Here is a 19,667-nt window from a genome sequence, read left to right on the forward strand (position 1 = left end):
AATGGTCTGACTGAGACTAGAAAGAACCCAGAGGTCATGGTCCCCAGACCTTCTGTTACCCCAAGACTGGAACCATTCCCGGAGCCAACTCTTCAGACAGGGATTGGACTGGACTATGGGAAAGAAAATCACACTGGTGAGGAGTGAGCTTCTTGGCTCAAGTAGACACATGAGACTATGTGAGCAGCTCCTGTCTGGAGGCAAGGGGCAAGAGCTGGTTGAATGGACATGGGGAATACAGGGTGTAGACAAGGAGTGTACTGTCTCACTAGGGGGAGAGCTACTAGGAGTACATAGCAAGGTGTATGTAAGTTTTTGTATAAGAGACTGACTTGATTTGTAAACTTCCACTTAAAGCACAATTAAGATTAAAAAAAAAAACAAAAAACAAAGTGTACTGCTTTCTCATTATTTTTACCCCTCAAATAACTATTCTTACTTTCCAGAGTAAGACTTAAGAGACTCCCTACTCCATTACTCAGGGCAACACAAATGCGAATTTAATTTTTCAGCATCTACTCTATTTTTTTTTTTTACTCTATAGTCTAAGATTAAAAAATCTAACTTTTCTAAGAGAAAAATCCCCCAAAAGGAAGGGGTCTGCATTATCCCAGAGTGTCCTGCCCTATTCTCATAAAGGACTTAACTACTTTAGTAAAGGAAATTCCACAGTATTTCAAAGAAGCCCATTAATTACCTATGTGCCCAGCCACCGCCTACATTTCTGAAAACTCAGGAAACAGCATATTCTCCAATACAGTTTGCTTATCTGTTTTGTTAAAAAAATTAATTTGCTCTCCAACTTACCAAATAGTTATTGCCGGTCCTATTTTTATTCAGAAACATCCTCTCTTACATGCGTCACCCTCCTAGCAATGCTCCTCCTTACCCAGGACTGGCTCCCAGATGCAAGCTTTAGTCCTTCCATTTCCCTTTCCACTGCCCTGCTGACCCCCACCTCCCTCTATTCATCAACATAATTACATTTTCACTCTAAAAAAGTCCCTTATCTTATCCCCACTTTCCAAAGGCAACTTCCTCCTCAGAAGTCACTGGATAGCATATTTCTTGTTTTCATCTACAGATCAAGTTTGGCTTTTAATATTGGTCAGCAGCCAGCTACCTCCTGGAAATAACCTGCTCGTTGTTTTCTTGCCAAATTCTTGCCTCCAGCATTACTTACTGTCTCTGAGAATTCCACATTGAGGACACCCATTTTCTCAGCTTTTTCCAGGACTCATAATACAATAATGTGATATAATCAGCTTTCTCCTTAGAGAATCGACCAATAAATCCCTCTCTCATTTCTGTCTCTCCTCAGTAGAGGTAGCCAAACTGTACAAACTAATACCAAGTGCTAAAATTATACAGGAGTCACTTGGATATACCACAGGCAACATGTCCCAACCATTTTTCATCTATTTTCTTGATAGATTTTTCTGGAACCACCCTTTCAGTCCCAAGGTTAAATTAAAAGGTGGGAAAAAAGAGAAACCAAAACTTGAATGCAGTACTGTAACTTACCCTGCAAAATTCTGCTGCCAGCTAGTGCAGGGACCAAAAAACCCCATGCCGGGAAGGGGTGGGGAAAGAGAGGGCGTATTCTCATTACAGTGAGATGATATTGGATATATTAGCAATAGACACGTCACAGCTGTCCAATTTAAGTATATTGACAACTCTGAACAGTCTTTAAAGCAGTTAAATCAGACAGACTATAGCATGTCAATGAAGCAAATAATAATCACAAGGAGCTCAGCTGCTTCTCAGTAAAAACTCTCTCCTTAGCACATTTATATTAAAACTAAACACATTAAAAACCCCTGTCAGATCCCTTAAGAGACAATTTTTGCAGGAGAGAAATAGTAAATTATTAATACAGTATGGACATGAAGTATATCAGGAAAATTTTTATTTGGGTGATATGAGGGCAGTAAATATACTCATATATATGATTATATACATATGGGTACACACAGATTTACAAGGAGGCCTTCCACCCTCCCCCTAAAAAAACATGAAAATAAGATCTCCCTGGTAGAATTACAGCTTAAAATCAACATATTCAGAGAAAAGATACAGAAAGTCACCTTAGAGAAACATAAAAGTTCTCCTACTAATAGACTTCATTATGATCAAAAAACGTATTAATCCATCTGAAAAAGTCAGTCCATCGGAGGTGGCAGGTGAGCCATCCATGAATATCGTTACCAATAATGACAATAGCTACTTTATATATCTAGCACTATGCTAAAGAATTTTCATAGTTTTCACAACAATAAGGTTACAGTGGGGTAACAGGTTTGAGTGTTGAGACTCACCCAAAAGCACACAGTAAGTGACCAGGTTGGGCCCAGGTCTGTCTGCAATACCACTGACATGAGAAGGACAACAACAAGGAAAAGCACGCTGTACACACCTAGGTACTTCCAAGGATTAAGGGGTGCATCATGGAGATGGCTAGCTAACTAACTCCCCTTACTCCAAATCCGGCTGACCAAGCAACTTAAGGACTCCTTGGCTGCCCGTAACGCTTGCCTGCAGGGAAAGAAGGCAGGGTTCAAACATACCCAGATGGCTACCCACTGAGCAGTGCTTTTCTCACTCTAAATCCATATATTGGCCTTTTGAGTTTCCATATCAGACTTCTGTTAGTCTAAAGAATTCACTGACAGCCAACCTGCAAAGGTGAGGCACCTCTAAGGCTGCAAAGGTAAGGCACTGCTAAGCTAATACCACTACATGAGGAACACATCTGGGCAAAAGGCGCCTCTTCTCTGGAACTTCTAATGGTGGGATAGGAAGGACATGGGGGGAGCATATGAACTTAAGGGATAGAATCATCTCAGGGACTGTATTTTGTATGGGATGGGGAGAGTTTTGAACTACACAGCCCTCCTCCGGAGCCCTTCCTTACCCCGCAATCAATATGCACTATTACATGCTGGGAGGGAGTGGTAGGGCAGGGAAGAAGTCTGAGAAGCACTGTTCTCAACTCAGGAGTAACACAAAAGCAATACAAAGTTATTACACATGCTAGTGGGGCAAAGAGGGTTGTGGGGGAGGGGCTCTTTCTTAAGTAAAAATGAACATTTAATGCCAGAGTCTACTATTTGATCTGTCCTTGTCAGCAGCAACAAAAGATAACAGTGGTGAACTTACTCAAAGGTCTCATTATCTATTTGGAAGAGCTCAAGGAAAAGGCACAGTACAGCGGCAAGAATCCAATCCTTGGGATTACTGTTCCTCATTCTTATTGGAAAGAATGATCCCAGGGAAGTAGTATGGCACAACAGTTAAGAATACGGACTCTGAAGCCAGACTGCCTGGGTTCAAATCTCAGCTCTGTCAGTCACCTGTTAGGTGGCTTTTGGGAAGTTTTTTACCCTCTCTGTTACTTCCTTCACCACATTTATAAAATGATCAGTATAATACTACCTACCTCATGGAGTTGTTAAGAGGACTGAATTAACTCATAGGTTGTAGTTCTTGTTGCAGACCATTATGCTGCTAATAATAGAAGGCGCACATGCTACTGGCAATCTTTGATTAGCACACACCTTTGTGAAGAGGGTCTAAGATAATATATGACGGCAATTCTAAATTGTGTAACCATTATAACCTACCGAAACTAACACAGATAAAACAAAATCTGAATGGTCATAGATGTACTGAAGAAACTGATTGCTCTATCAAAAACCTTTCCACAGAGAAAGCTCTGGGTACAGATGGTTTCATTGGTGAAATCATTCTAACAAATTCATTTTTCATCTTCAGTTACTGCCTTAAATGGGAGGACCCTGATCCAACCTCATCTCACCTTTTCCAGTAGAGTAGCATCTAGCACAGCACTGTACAAACAGTAAAATCAATCTTAAACCAGTGTGGAGTCAGACACTTTGGAGAATCTAATAACAAGCTACGTATCCTCTCCCACAAAAATACACAGAAGACACAAAATCTCGCACTTAATATCAAAGGTTCAATGACCCTGTGAAACCAATCTATGGTCCCCCTAAGACACTAAATAAACACTGATAAATGAGCATTAACTGGAGTAGCAGAGTACGAGTTTAAAGCAGTAATTAAGGAAAGGAGAAAGTACCTGACCAGCGTCCCTACCCTGTTATAAATTACAAATGCTAACAATTTGGTCCTAACCTTGAGCGATGAACTCTTTCTGACCTCATTCTAAAAATGTCTTTTGGTAATCTTTATTATCATAACCCCAAATTCCTAAGTACCAAGGAATTTTTTTTACTGCTAATTTAATTCTTAGGCCCTATCTTTTACACTTTCCCTACGCTCGAAAAATTTTCCCCATAAACTTCTGCCCCTAAATATCTCAGACATTCTATTATTTACATTTCTAATCTTGTAAGCAGCCCACTCTCAAATGGTTGTTTTGCTACTAACTCGCCACCTAGATAGATCTTATCTCCTTTGGGTCTGATGAGTCACCTTCAAAGTAATTTCTAGCCAGGATATATAGTTATATTCCTTATCACATGCAGGAAGATGAGAAATGGAAATTTCTTATTTCCCCTGGTTGTTATCATTCTCAAGGCTGCTTTTAGATAGTTATTTTATGAAAAGAAACCCTCTTTCAGCCAAGTTAACAAAGCACTCCTAAGAATATGTGTAGGCAGACTCAAACCTTTCACTGCAACTTCCGAATTTTCTACAAAACCAAATTATTCTATTAGAAGGCTAACCAGAGTTGTGATTTCCAGTTAAATCAAATAATGTATAAAAGATAAAGCACTTAGACAACCAAGTGACAGGTTGTAATTTTAGAGTTAAGTTAAAAAAAAAAAAAAAGCTATTAGGGGCCAAAAAAATACATAAAGGACTCAAGAAAAGATCTTACTAGAAAAAAAGAAAGAAAATGTTCACCATATGTTATCTTAAAACTACATTAGCTTTGGAAGGTTGCATAGTCCACGGTATGAAATATACAGATGTTCAACCACAGATTGGGGGTGCGCAGACTTTGAAACGAGGGAAAGCCAAGCCATAAAGACAAAATATGAAAATAATAGCAGCAAACCACCAGTGCAGTAAGGTTACATACTTTCTGCAGGACAGAGGTAACAGGCTTTTCCTCTAGTGAAGACAGTACACCCAAGATTCCACGACTGTGTATGTGATCATTATCGACAATCATCATCCCAACCTCCTCTTATTTTATCTACTCTTCAACTCACTAGTTCCCATCTGTACCACTGCACTGAAACACAATGATTCTCTTGTATTATCTACAACTATCATCGTTCTTTTTCTCCTCTGCCCTACCCCTATGCTGACAAGTACCAATCTCCATCTCCAACTTTCCACAGCTATATCTCCCATAGAAACCTCGAGGTTAACACATCAAAAATCAATTCCTCAGCTTCCAAAACCTGCTCTCCCACCTGCTGTTCAGGTAGGAACACCACACACCACCTAATTCTCAAAGCCACCCTAGACTCCTTTCTCTCTCTCGCTCCAAAGATTCACACAAATATTAAGTGGCTTCAATTTTACCTTCTAAGTGAATCTCAAATACCACTCTTTCCTCTCCCCTCTCTACTTCCACGCCTTCGTTTAGGCCTTCCACAATTTCTCTAATCAATGTTCTCTGCCTTCAGTGTCAGCACCCTCCATAGATGGCCCCTCATCTGTCCCACTGCCATCGCAACACAAAGCTGACCATGTCACTCCCCTGCTTAAAACCTTGCAATGGTTATCATCCATTTTCTATAAGGTTCTTTCAGGATGTGGTCCACATCTAGATTTTCAACTGCCTCCATTCACCATCCCTATCCTCCAACATAAACACACGTAACGCAGTAATCATACAGCACTACTTGTATTTTCCTGAACATTACCATGTGCTTTGAGGATTCCTTTGCATCACATAATTCTCTTTTTTCATTTCAACACTATTTCAGACACTTGGAAAATACATATTCATCTTTTAAAACCCTACTCAGGTTTTACTCATTCTTTAAAGCCTTCCTTGACTACCTCTACTCTCAATTAATTACCCCTTCTCTCTACTCCCTCCCTGCCTTGAACATACTTCTATGAGTACACATATGACGCTAACTTGTTACTTGTGCACATGAGTATCTTCCCTACGAGATTGTGAGCTCATTGACAGAGCGGGGCCCTGTCGTTTTTATCACCAAAATATAAGAGAGTGCCTCAAAGTCATTCAATAAACATTACTTGAAATTAATTAAAACAATTAATTACCAAGGAGATTTCATCTCACCTTTGACACATCCCTAAAATAGATATTTTTGAAAAGGAAGATGTGCAAATCCAGAATATACAATAAACAGAGTTGAGGTAAATATGAATCAACACAAGATTATTTGAACAGCCAAAAATTCTAAGAAATCTTTCAAATAGATACATGGCAACTGAACCAAAAAAAAAAAAAAAATTAGCATAATGTGGTAAAAATACTGTCTGAAGGACAGAAGCCCGACACTTGAGATGATGCAAAGCAGAATGTACCAAAGCCTCATGAACAAGAAGTCCAGATTCTCATTTTTCCATCAGATAAGAGCCTGTGAGAAATGCAAGTAACAAACCACCTACCTTAGCAAACACTTTGGACAATGGTTTGTAAATATTAAAAAAAAAAATAATAAGAATGGTATAATCTATTCTAAATTTCTTAGACTACGTTAATCGAAAAATTGGTATTTTTCAGAGTTGGAAGAATGTGAGAGATTATCAACAATTCCCTCCATTTATAACAGGAGAAACTGAGGCTTAGGGAAGAAATGACTTACTTACCCAATATCCCACCACTGGGTTAAGTGGAAAATGAGAAATTAGTACAGTGGCTTCTACATTCTCTGTCTGAGGCTCTTTCCACTCCCCAACACTACTCTTCTACAGGTAACTTACATGCTATACTGTTTCATTTGGTTTACTTTGGTTTGGTTTATACATAAAGGGTTGTTTTTCTTAATCCTAGAAGTCTGTAGGTGGTATCCAGACTTCAATTAAATGTTAGAAATGATTTCCACAACTCATAGATTACATTCATCTATCATTCTTTTCTTCCTCTAATAGGACCAGCAATACTCAAAGTATATGTCCCATCAGGTTGGATCACAGGCTTTTGGTAATAATGTTGCTACCATAACATGCCATACTAAGTCATCATTCATCCTGGTTTTTAAAAGCCTGCTATCATTTCATTGATATTTCATTAAAAGCACTACCATTTCCCTCAGTAAACCTAGGGAGATGGTTCTGTTTTACAGTGACAAGAAAGAAGAGTACGTGGGGACAGTGACTAGTCAATAGGCAGGATCGTCTTGGAATTACAGAACCTAAGAACTACTGAAGGAGAAGAATACTAACATCTAGCCGATAGAATATTTTAAGTCCACAAATATGAACTGTGAGTTCTACCAATGATAGTAAACTCAAGTATCTGATAAAAAAAATCATTAAAACATAACAACAGTATTGTTTATTTAATGCTTAATACTATTATTTATAGAGTGCTTACCATGGCTAGGGAAACCCTGGTGGCATAGTGGTTAAGTGCTATACCTGCTAACCAAAGGGTCAGCATTTCGAATCCACCAGGTGCTCCTTGGAAACTCTATGGGGCAATTCTCCTCTGTCCTATAGGGTCGCTACGAGTCGGAATCGACTCAACAGCACTGGGTTTGGTTTTTTTTTTTTAACCATGGCTAGGGATTGTTCCAAGAATCATACAAACATTTTCACCAATCCTCACAAAATCCCCAAAAGGCAAGTATGATACAGATAAGGAAAGTGAGAAAAAGCAATCCAGAGCTTTTATATACAAGGGGCTTAGTTAGAGGTGGCAAAATGGAGGGAGAAAGAGGCACCAAGGGAGGACCTGTTTCCAACTCTTCCTACACGGCAGAAGCACTATTTACTAGACTGCATGTTTGCTTGAGGTGGTTAGAACCCTGAATTGTAACTAATTACAACAATTTTACTTAGGTAGAATATTTATGGCGGGAGGTGGGAGGGGCTAGGGCCACTCTTCCCCAGGCCTGATAGATCTCTCAGCATCCTGCCTAAGATGATGGAGCAAATAAGTGACCAGAGCTGACACTTGAACCCAGGCCCATCGAATTTCAAAGTCCTTTCTCTTTCTCCTCTATCACACTACCTCCTCTGTAAATGCCCCCAGACAATCTACGTAGCATGTAAAATTAGTGGCTAACAATTTCACAAATTATCAGTTAAGAACCCTAAACTACCATCTAGAAAGTAAATCTCCTAATACCCTAGAATAGCACACATTCTATAGAGTCAACACCTCCTAGGGTAGGGTTCAAGTATGTTTTAAAACACACATTCACACATAAATGATGGGAGTCTTTCTTGGGGAAAGAAGAGGAGTATCAGAGAGAAGAGAAAAGGTCTCCTACAGGAGAAGCTGGTTTGTAAGAATGAAAGAGTTTTTGTATTATGTTAAATACTGGGTCTAAAACTAAATATAGCCCAATGACATCAATATCTTTATCATAATTTGGGAGTGCACATTTTAAGAGGGAATGCATTCACTCATTGAACAAATTCCAGTGCAGCAGCCTCGCAGGTAGCACGGGGCTAAGGGGCGACAGATGTGTAGGGCACAGTCCCTGCCTAAGATTGCTTACAATCTAGTTAGAAAAATCAGGTGTATGTGTGAAAGGATAAAAAGCACCAAATGAACATACTCCAAAAGGGTGGGCTGCAAAGAAGCAGAGAAACTGAAGGAATGAGAAAGCAATGGGGCTATTCAAGGTGGGGGCACTTTACACTACATATTGAAGGAAGGGTGAGAATTAGAATTAGAGGTCGGGGGGACAGGGAATACATAAAGATCCAGAAATGGGGGGGGCGGGGGAGGGGGAGTATTAAAAAAAAAAATCAACAAATATATACAGATGCTGTCCCACAAGGGCAAGCTGATGTGTACAAAAATATTCATAGAGTACTAGTGAAATAAATTACAGTTCATCTTTACAGTAAAACAGTACAAAAGCATAAAAATGAATGAGGCAGCACTATATGTACTGATACATATTGCACATTGCTAAGTGAAAAAAGCAAAGTACAGACAGTGTGAACAGTATGCCATCATTTGTGTATTTAAGAAAAAACAGGATTTATACTTATATGCTTGTATATGCTTACATATTCATGGGCTCTCCATGGAAGAATACAGAAGAAAGATAAACAGTGGATGCCTCTGGAGAAAGGACATAGTTGGCTAAGGAAAGAGACTGAAACAAGGGGACATGCTGCTCTGCAGAGGCAGGTGAATTACAGAAGATCCTGAGTGTCCAGTTAAAAGGGTCAGATAGCATACAAACTCTTGAGCAGGTTTTTCAACAGCAGCACTACGGACATTTGTGGCTGCATAAGTCTTCATTGTAGGGGGTCGTCCTGTGCATTGTAGGAGGTATAGTGGTATCCCTGTTCTACCCACTAGATGCCAGCAGCACTACCCCCAAATATTTTCCCACCAAAAAAATGTCTCTAGACATTGACAAATGTCCTCTGGGAGGCAGAATCACTTCTGGTTGAAAAACACTGCTCATGACCCATAATGTTAACAGTTAGCCTCAAATATTCTAGCACAACATCCCTGTATATTAACAGCAAATGCAACATTCCAATATGGGTCTAAGGAATATATGTTTTGAAATGACCGCCATACCTCTGTCATAGCTTTTCAAGTTGTGGCAATTCAAGTCTCTTCCTAAATCTGAATGGTATCTTCTTAACCATATCTACTCTATCATAGATGTCCCTTTTACGGATTTGTTGAGTACAAATGGTAAGGGCAAAAAAGAAAAGCTAGATATTTTCAGCAGTACACAGAGAATGGGCCAGATTCCCCAGTGGGCTTCCCAATGATGCACTGACCCTTTTGGGCCAGAACAGCATGCACTCTCTAGATCCAAGACCTTCTAGGATGCCAAGGAAGGCAACCCCTCCACAGAAATCTAACAGAAAGATTATATTGTGGCTCAGCTGCTGAAAAAGTAATATAATTGTTGACCCAGTAAGAACATAACTACTTGCATTACGCTAATATTTCTTCTCGTAACTCCTAATGACCATACAAAGTGCAAGACACTCTTCAAAAATCATAAAAGACTTTGCCCCTGATTTCAAGCAGATTATAAAATGAAGGATTAGTTATAATGCCAAGGGAGGCCTTAACTAGATTCTACAAATCACAATTTTATAAAGCTTAAAGCTATTTCTAACACACCACAATGAACAGAAGGGGGGAGGGGGGAGTCAAGACATCCAACAGGCTTGAATATTTTTCAAATACAGATCTAAAACTTTTATTGATTCTCCTTTGTCTTTTTCATTTCCCAAAGCCAGAAATCCAACTATACCCTGGCAATCTTGATTTCATATTTTCAAGTCATTGATTCCTTCAATACTGCTGCAGTTGAAAAGTTCTGGATTTCATTCTCATGAAACCATTCTCTTCAAATTCTAGTATTGTGCCGACTACTTTTGCTTAGCTCTCAGAAGGTTGGCTCTCATTTGTGAAGGTGACCTCCAGTGACCTCACTCTGCAATAAATACACCTGTAAGTCGCTATGGAAGATGCTTAAAAGTGTCCGCGGCGAAAAAAAGAAACTCACCATTCTAACTACTTCAGGGTAAGTCTGCTCTGTCAAACAGCCTCTGCTTATTGTAATGTAGTCCACCAGTTCATTAAGAGTGGAGCGCTTGTATTCTTTCATTTTAAGATCAGATAGCGTGTCCATGAAGTCAAAAATGACACAGCACTGCTGAAGTTTCTTTAGGAACAGTTCAGGCTGCTCTGAGGATGGAACGTCTAAGAAAAAAAAAGGAAATGGTGTAAGTCTGTCATCAATTTCTAGGTAACAGGAATTCTCTGTGAAATTTACTTCAAAAGCAAGCTCAAAAAAATAAGAATTCATATGACATCAGTGTTCTTTTTAACAGTTACACATGGGGAGGAAGGGACACCATATCCACTGCTTTAGAGACTTTGTCTTTGAAAACTACATTGTACCAATACAATTGACAGCATTTGCTATTTCACAACCAAATATTAACCAAAATCCTAAGAGCCAATAAAGAGATGAGGCAAATTTCAACCAAAAATATCCCAAGGTCAACACCTGTAAGTCCAAAAACACTGAAAAAGGTCAAACTTCCCATTATAAAGTGAAACCAGAAGTTTTCACTGTTAGTTTAAATTAGTTTACTAAAAAATTTCAAAGCAGAAATGTCAGTCTATACATTTTAATTTCAGGCTGACATCCTTGATATTTACAGCAATTATTTGTGTACATGTGCTTATGTTTTTTGTTATGCTTTTGTCTTGTTTTGGCTTCACCTCAATGATGTTTCTCTGTCAAAAAACTTGAAAAATCAATAAAATGAAGCAACATCAACTCTCTCAAAAAGAGCATATCGGTAGTGGGAAAATAAGAGCAAACTCCACTTAAATCTACACTCTCTTTTGACCCATCTTCTTCCCTTAGAATAGGAGAAAACTACTGACATCTTTATTAATATGTTCTCAGAATATACATCTGTTCTTTTCCCATGAACAGGAGGTCAGACATTTGGCTTGGTGTTATTTCTATGTTAAAAAAATATACATATACACATGCAGAAATTTCAGGTTAGTTGAAATTCCCCAGCTAGAAAGGAAACCTAAAGTCTGCACTTGAAATACACCAACTAAGTTGCATACAACTCAATTCTATCTTCTTTTCCCTTTTTTTACAGCCCCCAAACTGCAGCTTCCAACTGCAGCTTCCAAGGAGAGGCAATACAATTATGACCAGGGTAGGCTGCTGCCTTCATCTAAGGCGACTAACTCATTACTCCTCAGAACACCCTTACAGGTAAGCAGGTAGCACTATTATTCTCCACTTTTCAGAAAGAAAATAAGAGACAATCACTAAGGTCCCACAATAAATGAGTTATGGAGCTGGGCACAAAGCCCAGGTCTCTAACCACACTCCCACGTACCCTGTGTACTACACAAGGAGGACTTTGCCAGCCTTCCGGAAAATGCTTTACAGCAGCCTCACAGCATGAGCTACCTGTTCACTGGAGGTGAGTGCAACAGCTAACAGCACCTACCTTCCTACCACTAGCAGCCCCAGCAGAGAGGACTAAGGGTCACACTCCCATTCACAGAATCCACATGGCTCCTCTCCACAACCCCCCTCCCCTCCTCATATCCCACAATCCAAATGCCAGCCCAAGTACCTGGGACCTCATGGGTAATTTTCCCAAAACACTGGCTACTGACATCCACATCAGGATAATCCTGAAATAGGTAGGAAACCTGAAAACGTAGGACTTCTCTACAACATATAATAAGGACACAAGAAGTAGACAATATTTTTGAAGGTATATAGTATCATTGTTACTCTAAGCAAAAACACATTGTGAATTTAAAAAATTAGTCCTATCCCAGTGACTTTTCCCTTACGCTGCCATCTCCATGGGTCCCCAAAGGCCTAGTGTATCTATCTTACAGTCAAAGTCCTTGGAATTTTTTTATAGGTTAAGGCGTGAACTGTGTCTTGTTCTATGCCCTTAGACTTAATCACTTTCAAAACATCTAGCCTTAGGCTAAAGAACTACGTTTAGTCAGACCAAACCTTCTTTTTAATTGCCACCTAATTAAGGCATTTAATTAAGAAAAAAAGAAAAAGGACACTTATGAACATAACTTTATCTTCTCAACCAAAGTCTAATTACATGTGCAAGACCACCACGGTTAATAACCGAAATCTTCTGAGTTCTACCTCAGGCCCCATACCTCAAAGCTGAACGGGAGTTTTGTCACTGCAAAGGGAACAAAAAAAAGCTTATTAACGTAACACTAGTTAAAACCTTCAGGAGAATTTTTTGATATATTAACTTTAATAAAGCCTAATAACCAGACTACCTACATGGACAGCTCCCTGACCCGGCACATATGAATTATGAAGACATCTATAAATGATAGCTTTTCCTCCAAAATGCAAACCATCATTTAAACAGTGACAACAACAATTAATCTTTGTGGTCACTGCAATAATACTCAAGAGACTCACAGATTTGGATACTTTAAAAATTTAGGCAGTTAACATTTAGTTCTTTTCTTTTTAATATTGAACAGCTGAAATTTATTTTTTATTTATCCAAATTGATATAATGTCATAGACAAATATGAAGCAGACTGCCCACCTGCCCAATGGAATAATGACAATAACCTACATTTACAGGCACTATTGCGTGTGTTTGTATTGCGTGTATCTGTAGTCCCTGGGTGGTGCAAACTATTAGTGTGCTCGCCTGCTAACTAAAAATTGGAGCTTCAAGTCCACCCAGAGAGTCCCTGGAAGAAAGACCTTGGCGATCTACTTCCAAAAAGTCTGCCATTGAAAACCCTATGGAGCACAGTTCCACTCTGACACACATGGGGTTGCCATGAGTCGGAGGTGACTCAATGGCAACTGGTGTTTATTGGTATATTTATTGGATACCCTTTTAAACACCTTACACATATCTCATTTAATCCTGACAACAACCTACGCAGCAGGTACTACTTCCAGATAAGAAAACCAAGACACAGAAAGAGTCAGTGACTTGCCCAGAGTCATTCAGCTAATGGATACAAGCCCAGGCAGACTAGCTCCGGAACATGGACTCTTCACCAAAGTGCTACACTCAGTCTCCGTGAATGGCAGGAGTAACACATTCCAGAGAGCAGGGTGTGTGCAAACAAAGAAGAGGAAGAACACAGAAAGAAAGAAATTCATTTCCACCATGCACTCATTCATAAAGTACTGAAACCTTTCTCTATCTCACCTCCAGCCCATTCCCCAGAAATTAAGACATATAGAAACAAGCTTTATCATTTACCACAGACAAATTCTTCTAAAATGACTCCCTTACACAGAACTTAAGTAATCCCGACTAACAGAAAGAAAAAAAGAGGAAAAAGCCTTCCTCAAAAAGCCAATCCCTTAAAGTAACAGTTAAAAATCACCTGTGACAAAGGATGATATAACCAGCAATATTCCAAGGAAGGGCCTTTCCTGTCATGTTTGGTACAGTACTACTCTACCAGCCAAGCCAAGCTCCTTGCCCTTATTTCTTATTTCCCTAGACCCAGTAGGATGGAAAAAGGTAGGATGAGCCAGGATCAGAGATGAAACATTCTCTAAGTTTTCCACAATACAAGAAAAGTTTAGTGTCTATGGAGCCCGTCCCAGAAGCAGATACAAACATTCTTTTTAAAGAAACACCTGTAAAAAGGATCAAGTACTAGGCCACAAGGAAAATCTCATAAATGACAAAAAGAAGAAATCATACGGTCAGTACATTCTGACCACAATGCAGTAACACTACCCACCTCCCAAATCCAAACCATGTGGAAATTTAAACACTACTGAAGTCACTTAGATTGAAGAATAAAACAAATACATTTAGAAATAAGCATAAATGAGGAAAATTAAAGGTCATCTTCACATCTCAAATCAGAACAGGCAGTGAATGTTTCTGCCAGGCTATCTTCCTGGGCAGCCCAATGGAACCATCTGGCCTGCACAGGCCATCCCTGCCCCCTAAAAAAAAAGGATATTCACCTCCCAAAACCATAACCATAAATAATGAGGAATCAATAAGTGGTTATGCAATACCCTGAAGGACATTAGTACAACTACCCATCTAGCCAGTGTTAGCATTTGCTTATCACAACTTGAGAAGATCCCATAAGGCCAGATTCCACTGCACTAGGAGAACTCTTCAATCTAAGCTGATTTCCAGAATGTTTCCCACCCAAGAATAAAATCATAAGTGATCAAGCCACTCAGTAGTTATATTTCTCATTGTGTTGTCCCCCTTTCCTTTTGAGTATGTCATTTTTCCCATATGCCTTTTCTATCACCATCTCACAGCATCCTCCTAACAATTTTCATCAATAAGCTTAGGAAAATGGCTACTCCCTGACCTCACCTTTAAAGTGTTTATACCCAAATACCTTTGAGATTTACAAGTATGACTTGTAACGGAAAAGGACCACAGAATGCAACAGTCAAGGGAGGCTGTAAGTTCAGGTTAAAAGACAAACATTCTCCTTGTGTCTAAAGAAGAGGATCTGCTACACACATTTTGGGTCCCTTCCCTCTCCACACACACACAGAACTCCCTTCACCCTCATTATATGATTTCAAGGGCTGGTCGTGTTTGTTTGTTTGTTTGTTTACAATTTGCAGAAGCTGTTCATTCCTCCCTAGTTAACAGCTTCCCTTATTCTAGCCTATCTAGTGTTTGGGGCACAGGATCATGGATCCCTTTTCTTAGGGCCTGTCTTAATTATCTAGTGCTGCTACAACAGAAATACCAAGTGGGCGGCTTTAATAAACAGAAATTTATTCTCTCACAGCTTAGGAGGCTAGAAAACTGGATTCAGGGCACTAGCTCCAGGGGAAGGCTTTTCTCTCTCTGTCAGCTCTGGGGTTAGGTCCTTGTCATCAATCTTCCCCTGGTCTAGGAGCTTCTCAGCACAGAGACCCCAGGTCCAAAGGATGTGCCCCGTTCCTGGCTCTTCTTGCTTGGTGGTAATAAGGTCCCTCTCCTCTCTTCTCACTTCTATATCTCAAAAACCCACTGCTGCCGAGTAGACCCCGAACTCATAGGGACCCTATAGGACAGAGTAGAACTGCCCAACAGAGGTTCCAAGGAGCAGCTAGTGGGTTTGAACTCCCAACCTTTATGGTTAGAAGCCAAGCTCTTAACAGGGCTCCAAGGTGATGCTTAGTACTAAAATAGTAAGTAGATAAAACCTTGTAGGACTGACGTGAGATCCACTAGCACATGTATGTGATAAATGCCTAATTGCCTGTCCATGTGGTCTGTTCAATGCATTGCCACCAACTTGACTTCTAAACACAGATAAAGGCATCATTTCCTTTTTGAAGCACAAAATTCAGGACACCTAAAAAGAATCCTATTATTAGTGGATCTATGCTTCATTAGGAGTTGCTTTTGAAAGCCAATAAATCACAGATATGACCCACAATATTTCATCAAAACAAAGAAACAATTATAAATCTTTATAATGAGTCAAACAGTAAAATTAGGCTTCATGTCCTATGAAATGGACCCAAGTACGTCATGTTGATTACACAAGATACTTGGATGTACATAACCAAATAAGAAACTAATCCAAAATGAATGTGTTTCCTAAAATAGCTATTAAACCCCTGATTATTCCAATTACTTTATTACTGTCATTCTCAACCTTGGCTACACATCAGAATGTGTGCGGTGGGGGCAGGGAGGGGGAGCGTGAGGGTACTTTTTTAAAAAATACCAGTGCCTGGATTCCATCCCCAGAGAGTCTAATTTAATTGGTGTGGGTGGGGCCTGGGCATTTATAGTTTATAAAATTGCCTCTGGTGATTTCAATGTGTGGCAAGAGTTGAAAACCACTGTTTTAAAGCAAGAACTTTAAAATTCTTGTTTCGACCTTTCACCTTTCAAATTATTTCTTTCTCTCTCTCATCAATACAAACCCCACCCACACCCCCAGGGTTTACTTCAAGCTAGCGGTAAAAACTTTCCATGTCCAAACAAAAGAAAACCAAAACCAAACCAAACCCAGTGCCCTCGAGTTGATTCGGACTCATTGCGACCCTACAGAACAGGGTAGAACTGCCCCATAGTTTCCAAGGAGCACCTGGTGGATTTGAACTGCCAACGTTTTGGTTAGCAGCCATAGCACTTAACCACTACGCCACCAGGGTTTCCAAAAAGAGGGTTCCTTGAAACATGGACAACAGTGAAAGTATCTCTTGTTGGCCTTGCTTATAATTAAGTAAACGTAGGGCCAGCTGCTTTTAGAACTCTTCCCACTCTATTAGCCCGTAAAAAGCTCTGTCAATTATGGCATACACTTCTTTTAAATGCTTAAAATGTGTCCCATAGAATGGCTAGCACAGATAAAATAGTATCAAAATGAGACCAAGGTGTGCATATTAATTAAACAACAAAAACTGAAAGGCAGAAAAGGCCAGAATTAATATTTCAAGGTAAAAAGAAAAACAGTGTCAATGATAATGAACATTCACTACTACAAAGCACCGTATTAAGCTCCTGACATACATTATCCTCTCTGATCCTCAGAATACTTTATGAGTCCAAAAAAACCAAACCCAGTGCCATCGAGTCAATTCTGACTCATAGAGACCCTATAAGACAGGGTAGAACTGCCCCCACAGAGCTTCCAAGGAGCGCCTGGCGGATTCGAACTGCTGACCCCCTGGTTTGCAGCCATAGCATTTAACCACTGTGCCACCACGGTTTCCATTTTATGAGTGGTCACTATTAATATCACTATTAATATCCCAATTTTTCAGATGAAGAAACTGGGGCCTAGAGCAGTTAAGTCACTTGGCCAACATCACAGGCTAGTAAGGGCTGCAGCTGGTGTCAGAACCCAGGCAGTCTGACTCCAGAATCCACACCAGTAACAAAAACGATGATGATGATGATGACTGTAATGGTAACAGCAACTAACAATTCCCACCACCCCTACTGGAGCAATAGCTATACTTCCATTGGCAAGGTTAATCATTTAAGGAAAACTGTAACCTAAAAAGTAAAAGAAAACTTGTTTGACTTTTCTGCAAGTATTACATATTTATATATTTTAAAATGTCAACAGTATCATTTAAAAAAAAAAAGGCATAAAATCAGAATTACAGTAATGAATTATCATAGGTGGGTAAAATAAGTGCTTAAAAAATAATAGCATATTGTTTTTCCCAGCTTGGACAATCACCAGATGTTTATTATTATTCTTTCACAGAGCTCTCCAATATCTCCCAAAATTTGTCAGCTCTCCCAAAAGCTGACAAATATGTACTTTTTAATTTATAAGCAAAACCCAAAGGTCCACTCATGTGGACAGAGTGGCTTCAAAAAAGCAAAATTACATGATTCAGGGCTTTCACATTATTTTGACCCTATGTTCCAACCAGGATAAACAGACAGGAAACACACACACACACACAACCTCCTAATAAATGTTTCTGTTTCCAGCTTGTCATTAGCTAGCCTTCATTCTTTATCATCATATGCCAAGGCAGTCATTCAAACTTGTCAAAGCAAGAAATAAAAAATTTTAAAAACTGACCAACTCCTAATTATACATGTAGATTTCTTTCATGCCACCAAATTCACCCACAGTACAGAAGCCATAAAAGCCTCTATCACACGGCCAATATTTATGTCCTTAATTCATTACTAAAGGCCTATTGCCAGGGATGTAGACCTCTGGAAGACAGGGGACCAAGGCCTTTTAAGTACAAGGAATTACTAGAGTTTCCTGGGCTATACCAAGAAACAGTTGTAAAAATTATACAGTGTTCTACAGTATCCATGTCAGTGCATCCCTCTTTTGGCATCTTGGCTGAAAGCAGAGAATACCTAGAAAGATGTTTACCTGTATTTTGTTGACTATGCAAAGGCATTAGACTGTGTGGCTTATAACAAATTATGGATAACACTGTGAAGAATGGGAATTCCAGAAGACTTGATTCTGCTCCTGAAGAACCTGTACACAGACCAAGAGGCAGTTGTTCGAAGTGAACAAGGGGATACTGTGTGGTTTAAAATCAAGAAAGGTGTGTGTCACAGTTGTATCCTTCCACCATACATATTCAATCTCTACGCTGAGCAAATAATCCAAGAAGCTGGGCTATATGAAGAAGAACGGAGCATCAGGATTGGAAGAAGACTAATTGACCTTGATATGAAGATGACACAACCTTGCCTGCTGAAGGTGAGGACGACTTGAAGCACTTCCTGATGAAGATGAGAGACTACAGCCTTCAATATGGATTACACCTCAACACAAAGAAAACAAAGATCCTCACAACTGGACCAATAAGCAATATCATGATAAATGGAGAAAATATTTATGCTGCCAAGGACTTCATTTTACTTGGATCCACAATCAACAACCATGGAAGCACCAGTCAAGAAATCAAACGACATGTTACACTGGGCAAATCTGGTGCAAAAGATCTCTTTAGAGTGTTCAAAAGCAAAATGTGACTTTGAGGACTGAGGTGTGCCTGACCCAAACCACAGTATTTTCAACTGTCTCATATGCATATGAAAATTGGAAAAGAATAAGGAAGACTGAAGAAGAACTGATGCCTTTGGTGAAGAATACTGAATATACTGTGGACTGCCAGAAGAACAAACAAACCTGTCTTACAAGTAGTATAGCCAGAATACCCTTTAGAAGGGGGGATGGAGAGACTTCTTCTCAGGAACTTTGGATGTTATCAAGAGGGACCAGTCCCTGGAGAAGGACATCATGTTTGGTAAAGTAGAGGGCCAGCAAAAAGAGGAAAATCCTCAATGAGATGGACTGACACAGTGCTGCAACAATGGGTTCAAACATAGCAGTAATTGTGAGGATGGCACAGGACTGGGGGCAGTGTTTAATTCTGTTGTACACAGGGTTGCTATGAATCGGAACCACTGAATGGCACCTAACAACAACAACAACCAGCCAGTAAAATCACACACACAAAAAAAGATCAGGTTGTCTTTTTTTTTTTTTTCCAGGTGAAGACATTAAAAAGATAATAGCAAAGAAATATATT

General features: G+C 39.5%; 1 protein-coding gene across 2 annotated transcripts in view; it reads right to left on the reverse strand.

Annotated features, from left to right (window-relative positions):
• The window catches only part of PPP2R5E (protein phosphatase 2 regulatory subunit B'epsilon), a 167,270-nt gene that overhangs the window by 65,472 nt on the left and 82,131 nt on the right, over window positions 1-19,667 (reverse strand). For both annotated transcript variants that reach the window (XM_049899546.1, XM_049899545.1), the window contains exon 3: window positions 10,647-10,843. In XM_049899546.1, coding sequence (XP_049755503.1) covers window positions 10,647-10,843 — 197 coding nt within the window. The remainder of the gene's footprint in view (window positions 1-10,646; window positions 10,844-19,667) is intronic.

Source organism: Elephas maximus, chromosome 10 (genome assembly GCF_024166365.1).
Source record: "Elephas maximus indicus isolate mEleMax1 chromosome 10, mEleMax1 primary haplotype, whole genome shotgun sequence".
In the NCBI taxonomy this organism is placed as follows: Eukaryota; Metazoa; Chordata; class Mammalia; order Proboscidea; family Elephantidae; genus Elephas; species Elephas maximus.